At 44.6% G+C, this 10,468-nt stretch overlaps 1 protein-coding gene across 1 annotated transcript; it reads right to left on the bottom strand.

Moving 5' to 3' along the window:
* Window positions 1-589: 589 nt before the first annotated feature.
* LOC139041238 (tripartite motif-containing protein 43-like) lies at window positions 590-6,501 on the bottom strand. The gene is made up of 6 exons (XM_070491514.1): window positions 6,091-6,501; window positions 5,333-5,428; window positions 3,783-4,013; window positions 3,037-3,059; window positions 2,403-2,500; window positions 590-1,262 (listed from the first exon to the last, which is right to left on the bottom strand). Exons 1-6 carry the CDS (start codon window positions 6,499-6,501, stop codon window positions 769-771), a joined length of 1,353 nt encoding a protein of 450 aa, XP_070347615.1. The 3' UTR covers window positions 590-768.
* Window positions 6,502-10,468: the final 3,967 nt, after the last annotated feature.

Here is a 10,468-nt window from a genome sequence, read left to right as displayed (position 1 = left end):
GAGCAAAATTCCTTCCAAATAAGATGATCATCTCATCCTTTTAACAATTTATTCATTCAAAAATACGCTAAGTGCCCCTGATGTCCTAGCCAGGGCTTTACCTGTGGAGAATTACAGCAGTGAAGACAAGAGGTGCTTCCTTTCTCCATCTCTTGTCAGTTATACTGTTAAAATAGAAAGGAACTGCTGTCAGAAACTACCCCAATGCATCTGCCTTATTCTCAGTAGATGCTTTTGCATGCTACTTCATTGACAGCTGAACTAATCTGGGGTTTCACTAAAACAAGGCCCTATCATGATCCTGAGGGTCAGTGGAGATTTCCCAGTCAAATCTGGTTGTTGTTTTTTTTTTTTTTTTATCCCCCCAAGGGTGAATTGAAGTGTAGGAGAGCCTAGATCAAGAGGAAGGAGAAGAAGCTTGCAGACTGACACGGTCCCTCTGGATAACCAGGTCTGTCAATGATGTGCAAACCCTGTGTTCCCACACTCGACCATGAAGTGGCAAGCACGCACCCAGACATTTTGGCAACTCCATCAAGCTCACAAAACAGGTGAGCCACCACAGCATATATTCTAGAGAGATGAACCACAAGACAAGATTTTAATGTCAAGAAAATGGAGCCAACAACATTTTGTATTTCACACTATCTTCATATTGAATAACAGAAGGAGGTTACAATCAAGTAGAAAGAGCAGAAAAGACAATCAAGTATCATACGGATTTCCTGGGCACACAGGCACACAGTCAGGTTGCTGACTCAGCCCTCATCATGTGTGGCCAGTGTAAAAGAAAGGCCTCACAGGGAAAGTGAACACGCCATCTGGGTACCTCCAAATGATGGAGCGCCTGGCAACATCCACAAAGCTCATGCTCCTACTGTCCAAATCAAGGAACACACCAACGCGGCCCACAGGTTTCGCTATGAACTGAGGACTTATGGGGGCGGTGGTCCAGAGACTGTAACGATCATCCTCCTTCACACATACCAGAAGGAATGTGTCTTTAGATTCAACCAGTGTGCCGGTCTTCCTTATCCAGGAATCCCTACAGACACCTACAGCCCAGTCCCAAGATCTGTCCACAATCACCTCCCAGTAGTGCTTGCCGGAGGTGAAGTCCTGGGTTCCCCAGCTAGCAAAATAGTTAGATGTTCCAGGATTCAAAGACACATATCGACTGTCATGGATGTACCGCACACTTCTCACATCATCAAACAGCCTGATGTTGTGATTGGTTACTTCATTATGGAAGGAAATTTCCACTGTCGAGAGAGAGAGAAGAGAATATTCCAGTCAAAATCAATGATAAAATTAAGCTGTGTGTGGGAGAAGAGGGTCTTATCTAGAGTCTCACTGGGAAGAAAAAACAAAAAAGCATGCCATGGTTAGAAGGGCAGTTCTAACTGGAAAATATGGGATCCAAATGAAGCCAGCCTATCTACTGAAGGAACAAATACCTACTTCCAATGGAAAAACTTTCCCCAAATTGAGAGATTATAGAGCAGAAGGAGGTCGTGTCTCCTTCCGGCTGGCTCCTTTTCATTACATCTGACAAACTGGACACCTGTGCACCGCCTCCAAGTCCAGAGCAACATAACTTACCTCCACCGCCCTCCCTCTGGGAAAAAATAGTTACAAGCTAGACCACTGAATAAATGGTGATGGCTTTCGCTGTACCAGGAGATTCCGCGATTCCACTTAAGGAAGTAAACTGACAGCGAGGAAGAAAACCTCAAGGTGCCCTCTTAGAAGGGGCTTCCTACTAAGACTATTCTGCCTTTGATACCTCGTTCCACCTGAGGCCTAGCCTTCTTTCTGCTAAATCAACCTTCTGGGTTCAGGTTTATCATGGAGTTCTATAGATGGACTCGTCAGCCACCAATTTGCTTGTTGGCTGTGGTTCATAAAGTCCTGGTTTCTGGATTTAGTTTTTCTTTGTGCTTATGTATTTTTTTCTGAATCTATCAATTGAAACACACATTACACATGCAGTTCCCAAGGACCTTTAAAGCTAAAGTCTTGTTTTAAATTAAATTCACTGCGCTTACTTTGAAATGGGAATATCTTGAACTCACAGCGATTTTCTAAGACTCAGGAAACAAGTGACATTGTGAGTGAGAATATTTCTAGGACTCCTGGAGCCCTCTTTTGGAGCACGTCCTTTTGCTCCTCATGGAAGTAATTTAACCAATCTCTAAGTAATTCACAAGTCCTGAAGCACATTGATGCTTACGGCAGCTTTCATTTATTCTTTCCCTGTTATAGCGACTCTACGGCTAACTACGAACGTCCATGCCTGTCTGCATGGCTGTGCTCTCTGACAAGGAAAAAGGTTGAGAAAGAAGGAAGGATTGCCTAAGGAAAACCAGTATTGACAGAGCCTGCATGGTGGCCCCACTCACCCCGGAAGCGGTTGAGCCTGTCCATCAGTCCAGTGACGGGTCGGGCACTGAGTTTTGGCTGAGGACGCTGAGGCATGTGCAGCTGCACCAACTCGATCCTGTAAGGAAGAAAATGCAATCAATCTCTCTGGTGCCCGAGACTTCTGACACACACTGTGTTCAATAAAAGTCAGCATCATTCCTCTGAACATTCTTCCTCAAAACACTTTCCTCCACAACCCTGGGACAGGATTGCACCATTCTCACAGAATCTTTCTCAGTTTTCTTCTTTCCATGCTTCCACCCCCATTTCTCACAGGTACTTGCTCCTCTCCCCTAACACCTGGGAAAAACTATCCTTGCATTTCTGTATGTCGAATCTTTTGAACCCTGAAAGCATAAATAACTGGTTTTCTAGAATCCTCTGCACTGAGCTTGATGACAGCACTTGCCCCTTCCAGTCACAGGCGGAAGAAAGCCTCGCTTCTAATCAAGAGGAATAACAGGAAATCCTATTCAGCAAAATGTGCACAAACATATGCACACACTAACAGTGGAGCAGAATCTACCCGATTATGCCTCATCTTATTCAAAGGAGCCTGAGCTTTTTCAGAGCCCTCACCGCGCCCCACTTAGCATGGAAGACCAAACTTACCTTGGCATTTTGTTTCCCAATTCCTGTCAAGAAAAAAGAGAGAGAGAAGCTTAGACTCTTCAGGAATAGGCCATTCTGCCAAGCAGCCTTTGGGTTTGGGACAGTACACAAGAAAAGTACTCAGCACCACCACCCGCACAAACCGCCTTGTTGATTCATCTTCCTTTTCCTCCCTAAAGACGATCTCCATACCCCATATTGACCAAATCCAAATTTTTGATGAATTCAGAACCCTGAGGAGGGATATAGAGAGAGAAGGACAAGGGAAGTGACCGTGCATTGCTGCCACCCTCCACTGTCTGAAAAGTGGTCTTTCCTAGGCCTTGTCTCCAGAGGGAAACATGCACCAAACAAAGGCCACTTCAAACCTAGGACATCCCAACAGAAGGCAGAAATATACACAACTTTCCCCAAATTTCTCCACATTGCCCAGTGTTGAGTGTCCATGAATAAGTTGTTCATTTCCTGATTCTAGCAAAGGAAGCTACAAAAGGAGGGTGTGAGGAGGGAATTTCCCCTGGGGAAATCTCCACAATCACAATTCCAGAAGGCTTGCTTGTTCGTGGTTAGGAGATGAGTTGCAATCATTTTAAGTTATTTTGAGTTGGGAGAGACGCCCCCCCCCCCCCCCCACCATAGACGCAGGAGAGGAAAAAGTATACCTTTAGTAGCAAATAAATAAGAGAAGTCAAAAGCGTGGGCTTGAGATAATATAAAATACCCGCAGACCCATCCTCTGTGCTTACCAGGAGCAGCTCCACATCTGATTTATGGCACGTTTCCAACAGCTCCTCATACATCAGTCTTAGCTGTATCCTCTTTTCCACCATTTCCGCTCGAATTTTCTGGAGTTGCTTAAACACGGAATTTCCTTGCTTTTTCAGACTCTCTAAGTGCTGCTTCTCTTCCTTCCGTAGAGAAGGATGCAGTGGCTGATAGACAGCCCTGATGATGTCTTCATGTTTATACACATAACACTGCAGAGAGATGGATTTCCTAGATCAAAGGCTCAGGCCAACCTTCTCCTCCTCCACTTAAACAGCATCTACTTTGCTCTCCTTCATGAGCTCTACCAACCAGCTACATCCATCCTAAGGTCAGGTCCACCCACTTCTCAGAAACCACACATTCATTCCTCTTTCTTTCACTGATTTTCCATTCCTTTTAACGGTGCCAAAAGTCAAGCCCATCCCCCCTCAAAGCACTTCCACCACTGCATGAGCTCCTGGAACAACTGCAGAAAAGATTTCCATTGATAATTTCTTTCATTCGAATCTTCTCAAATCTGAAAGACTCCACGCAAAGCAATTGCAACCTATGGGTGGTTAGTAAATCATTATGTGCAATACTCTGACCACTGTTTAGTAAATTTGTCTCTGGTCTCAAACCTCCCTACTCCACCATGTGACCTCCCCTCTCTCCTGGCAGCAATGTTGCATTTTACTCTTGGGATTAAAAGCCATCGGCAAAGAGCTTCCTAAACTTCTCCCCACCTGCCCTCCATCTGATGGCCATCCTCACCGCCATTTTCCCTGCCCTCCTATTCTCTAGGCATGAGCTTCTGTCCTCTATCAGAGGCCACAGGCTTCTGTGTTGTCGTGAAGGACGTTAATCCTCATTCCATTGCTTGGTCGCTTCTCGCCTTTTTTGGAACCACACTCTCACTTGCCATCTCAGTCTTTTTCTGTGCTCCATTTCCTCACTTTCTTAAAAAAACTTGCTACATTTTCCCCTACTTGAGCCAACATCATTCTCTAGCTCCTGCACAATCAGTTTCATCATCACAGGCACACTTCTTGAATTGGCATTCACCGTTCCTCTTTGTCTCCCGGGGCTCATTGGAACAACGGGATGGGAATCCCTTCAGTTCTCAATGATATGCTCTGTAACTTCTAGGATATATGATGTGCAGAAATCTCTGCCTGCAACACTCATGGATTTTTAACCCCTACTTGTCCCTCAGAACTCCAATTGCTTTTAAACCTGAGAAATTTGGCCTGAGATTCTGAGTGATGTTTACTGAATTGCCCAAATCGCTCTACGTGCCTCCATCCTAGCCCCGGTCACACATTCTTCTGAGGCCTCTTGGATTGTAGTTACTGATTATCTTCGAGTCTAAAAATCCTAAGAGGCATGCCACCTTAGGTTGAAAATGAGGATGGATTATTTTTCCTGTTGTACGACCCAGTCTCCGAATTTCATGACATATGATGATTCCAGCTCAAATTGTTAATGGAGAAGTTTCTAGCATGTCTGTCACAACCTGATTCAGAGGGAAATACAGTCGCATACTTACCATCCAATGGAAAGACAATCTGCCATCTTTATCGAGATTTCTTTGGTTTTCTTGGCTCTTTTCCCATAAAGATCTCATTTGCTTGCAGAGCTTCTCCTGCAACAGAACCATGAATTTTAGCACCAGACAAGCAAACAGACTTAGCTTTCAGACCCCGAATGATGGAGAGAATTAAGGGATGTTGGAGAAAGCCCTTTCGGGAGAGTGGAAGGACCATCACATTGCCCTGTTGACCCTCACGAATGATCCATTTCAGGAGATCTCAGACTGTGGAGGTAGTCATTCATTAGCCTTGGCAAACTCCCCAGGGTTTTACTTAGCATGGCTACTCCTCAGATGGTGTGGTGTCCTGCCTTAGAATGTGGATCTTCTGATGCTTGTCCCCTGCTAATTGCAATGTGCTTCATCCTATGACATTATGCCCAGTGTCAGTAAACATGTATCCTATAGAAAAGCCTTTTTGCACTTTTCGTTGTTATAGCCAGTGACTCAAAACGAGGGCTTTACATAGCCTTGAACATGATACTGCCATCATCAAAGTGATACGGACTGCTAATTTAATCCCCCTCCCATTGGATGCGAGCTCCATGAAGGCAGGTACTGGTGTATTTCCTTCACAGCTTCATCTTTGGTACCTGGATCGGTACCTGGCGCTCAGGAAAGAGAGGATTTCATCACCCTTATGACTCTCACGCCCTAAGAAACCCTTAGCCCTGCTCACCCCTGGTTTTCAAAGTGCCCTCAGAAGCATCACTTACCCGATATTCCTCAGCAGCCTCCTCCACTGAACAGTGACTGTGAGCCTCGTGCTCCTGAGATTCAGAGCAGAGCAGACACAGCAGGCTCCTGTTATCTTCACAGAAGATCTTCTTTGTCTCCTTGTGGGTCCCGCACATGTGTTCCTCAGAGCTCAGGCATTGCCTGAGACTGGCTTTTCTGGCAATGGACACCAGACTCTTCAGAAGAATATTGGTTTTGTAGTCTGTCTGTTGGGATGGCTGCCTGCACACAGGACAACAGGCAGGGGTTTCGGCTTTCTCCCAGTAAACACGGAGACAGGACCAACAGAAGCTGTGCCCACAGTCTATGGTGACGGGGTCCATAAGGCAATTCAGGCAGATGAGGCAGGTGAGTTCTTTCTGGAAGGCTTGTGGGATGTCCATGTCCATTTTTCTGAGGGGAGAAATTCAGAGTAGTTCATTCCTGTGTCCCTGAGACACAAAGCCCTGAGCAAACTTAGACTCAGGCTGTGACTCAGTAATACACTGTGTCGGGAGCAGAGCAGGCTCATTTTTGCACATGACACAAATGGAAAACTGACACACAAAGAGAGCTTTCCAGGTCTGTAGAAACTTTCCAGGCTGCCTAACTGACACTACCTTCCTGCCACCCCCTTTTTATCTGGGAGCAAAAAGAACCGCAGTTTTTCCTGAGGTCTTAGTTTCCTCCAAGTAGCTTGAGCTTCAAGAGTTTGACCTCATTTATAGCTCCAGGTGGTGGGTCCTGAATGTGCTAAAACCCAATCACATCGGTCATCGCCAGCCCTCGAGTGAGCACAGGATATTAGACTCAGGTTGCATTTTCGCTCTTTCACGTAATTGTCGGGCCTTTCTCCTCAGATGTCCTTTTTCATCTCAATCAGAATCCACATCCCAAAACCCTTTTTCTTATTTCGAAACACTTTCTGAATGTGTTAAGAGTTAAGGAAGAGGATAGTAAACATGGTCAAACTGGATCTGGTTCCGGCCAGGATCTACTGACACGAATCTACCCAACTGTTCAATTTGCCCTCCCGTCTTTATATTCTATACCACTCTAGTCACAGGAACCCAGCATTGAGGAGAATGCCTATGTCCTCCAAGTCTTTCAAACTATTAGTCAGCCCCTCACATTGTGATGAAATATAATTTGGATGTAATCCTAATAATCAGCACCAAGAAACAAATCAAGCTTTTAAAAATTTACTTGGCTTTAATTGGCGTCCTCATGTCTATGCCAGTCACATACAGACGCCCCTCAAGTTTCTCATATTCCTCTATGGTCGCCAGTGTCACTTTTCTGCCTGCTCAATCATCCCCTAGCTTCTTTAACATTTATGTCAGAAAACTCACGTTTCCAAAGAGAAAACATGTACTTCATTTTAAAACAATATTTTCCTCCAATCATTGGCTATATCATCTAATTATGTCAGAGTGTAATCTCTCTTGTGCACACAGGCATGCACTACCTTTAGAGAAGACTGCCATATGTACTACATAGAGAATTAAATGCTCCTCAATTAAAAAATAAGACATCTGGTAACCACTTTCTGAGTTCTTAGGATACACTGGAACAACTAAGGGATGTACATAATAAGAAAACTAAAATTAATCACATTGATTCCAACACCCTCACAAAGCTAGGATGACAAAACTGGAATGGAACCATTTACCCTAAGTTGGCAAACAGCATCGGTTCATAGAAACAACCTCAGTCTGCTGATGAAAAGAAAATATGGAAATTTTGTTTTCTTTTGGGAAAGTCACACAACTTCCCCTCTAAGGTCAATTGTGTACTCACCTAAGGAGCTGGCCTACGGATACTTGTCTCACGGATACTTGCCGTGGAAGCAATAGTAGGAGGTCAGCTAGGGATCCAGCCGCCACGTGTGGTACTGGGAGCTTTCAGAAGCCTCCGCAGCCAGGTGAGTTCCAAACCCACTCCCTCTGCTCTGGAGAAGGGTGGCTTTGGCTCCTGGACTCTCCTTATATGGAGCGTCTGAAGACCACGCCCATTTCTTCCAAGTGATTGCATCTCAGGGGTCCTCAGATGGGCGTTCCTACGGATGATTAGATTTCCTCCAACTAGAGGGGGAAGATTGATTGAACACCATGACTAATCTCCATAAGCAAATCTCTACAAACAAAATCTCATCAAGAGCCACTGATTTTACAACAAACTGGCCCTCAAATACCACCTTTCTACCTAAAATGTCTGGACATCAGGGACTTTTATTTTTAACTTACAAGAAAGGTAGAAACAATTATTTCATCACTTAGTGATTTTAGCTAATGTCTTTGAGAACCTGGAAATGTGTTTCCTCAAGTTTGTTGAAAGAAGGTCTGTCACAGAGGAGGTGCTTTTACTTGATGGATTGATTTTTGCATTTTAAGTTGAGACTGGAGTGGTGGAACCCCTCTGGCCACCACTCCAGGATGGAGATCTCTCCTGCCCCTCACACTCCAGATCAAGCAACAGCAGGACAGGAGATTCTCCACCTGGTGCTCCCCCTCAAAGCTCATGGGGTCGGTAGAGAAAGGGTGAGAAGTCCCAGCTCAGAAACCCCCTGGATCAGGGTAGGGAAAGAGGAGTTGTAGTCATGCAAATTGGAATTTATATTGACTTTTGTCTCAATCCATTTAGCCCACAGCCTAGAGGGGGAGATATTTGCCACCTCGGACTCTTGCGAAAACCTCCTTCCTAGTTTGCATTGGCTCCAAATAGCCTTCATGCAGTCATGGAAAATCAAACTGTGGATGTTGAGGAATCAGCTCAGACCTCGGCACAAGGGGCTTGAAAAGCACTGCCTTGGCTCCAACTCAGAGACCCTTTAGGGTCAATGTAACTTAGAACTTGCATTAACGCAAAACGGAAACAAAAACAAACATGAAAAACTTAGAAAAAAATTTTAAAGGAATAAGTCTTATCCCCATTCAGTTAAAACTTGGCAATTAAAGCTAGATACCTCCCTCTTCTGATGTGTGTCCCACTAAACAATCAGCTTGGGAATGCAGTGTTTGGAAGGAGTGGGAACTGTGACCTCCTCTTTCAACCTATCAAATGATATGTATATATACATTTCCAGTGGATGATGCATGTAGGTGTTTACAAATCTGCCTCTGAAAAATGATCTCAAATTCCAAAAGTACAACAGCCCTCTCATGGGGGCCCCCTATTAGTCAAAGCAGCCCCAAGGACTTTGTTTTCCAGCTCTTAAGCACTTTCCCTAGCACCCTCCTTTCCTCAGTGAAGCATGGAATGTAGGTTAATTAATACAATAATATATCTTTTTACAAAATATGACATAGTGTTTCTGGGAATGATGACATTGTGGGGGATCAGAATTGGCCACCCCAAAATGTGTCTTTTTGGATTCATTATTTTTAAGAACAAAAGGCTCTGAAAGAAATTTTGACTTTCCCTCTAACTGCCTAAAAGAATTTAAAATAGAAGGGTCTCTTCCGGGAAGGAGCTAGTACTGTAAGATAACTGTAATGTGATATAAAATGTGTCTCTCAGGTCACATTGTCTACAGTTGGTCCATCTGCACTTCCCTCTCCATGTAAATTACCTTCCTCCCCCTTGAGGTCCCAAACCACTACCCCAACCTCCTCCTTTGTCTTTAGCTGAAGATGGTATTTAAGCTGGTGGCTTTGGCCATTCTGCCAGTTACTCAGTTTTTCTGAGTCTCTCCCATGTATACATGTTATAAAGCTTTGTGTGATTTTCTCCTGTTCTTCTGTTTCACACCAATTCAATTCTTAGACCAGCCAGAAGGACCTAGAGAGTAGAGGAATTGTCTTCCTCCCCTACAACTTAAAAGTGATTTAATTTTCTCCCTTTGTATTTCTATGTTTTACAAAGTGGTGGCAGGCACTCAAACTGAGGCACAGGACACATGTACATGCTTCTCTTCAGGAGGTGCCAGTGCTCTGGATCTCTGCAGAGGGAGAGCATGCAGTTGGCACCTGCTCTCAGGTCTCAGGAGATGATTACTGTGTGCCCTTCGGTCTGTGTTTACTTAGAAGTCTGCCCCTCAAATGTCAGCCATGAAGCTAAACTAGTTTAAGCTCTCAGCTTAAAATCGAGAGAACAGACTTTATTTACCTCTGCATAGTAACTTCATACGAACACTTAGATTCGTGTCTGAATAACTAGGTGTGTGTGTGCTACAAAATGGCTGCTGCCCTCACTCCCATCCCTGTAGTTTAGCCTACCCACATTGGAGCATCAAAAAAGCATCATGGGGGCCAGCCTGGTGGCAGAGCTGTTAAGTGCACATGTTCCGCTTTGGCAGCCTGGGGTTCACTGGATCAGATCCCGGGTGCGGACATGGCATAGCTTTGCAAGCATGCTGTGGTAGGCATTCCACATATA

Source organism: Equus asinus, chromosome 20, assembly GCF_041296235.1.
Source record: "Equus asinus isolate D_3611 breed Donkey chromosome 20, EquAss-T2T_v2, whole genome shotgun sequence".
In the NCBI taxonomy this organism is placed as follows: Eukaryota; Metazoa; Chordata; class Mammalia; order Perissodactyla; family Equidae; genus Equus; species Equus asinus.
The sequence above is the reverse complement of the archived record's forward strand: the minus strand, read 5'-3'. Positions and strand labels throughout refer to the sequence as shown.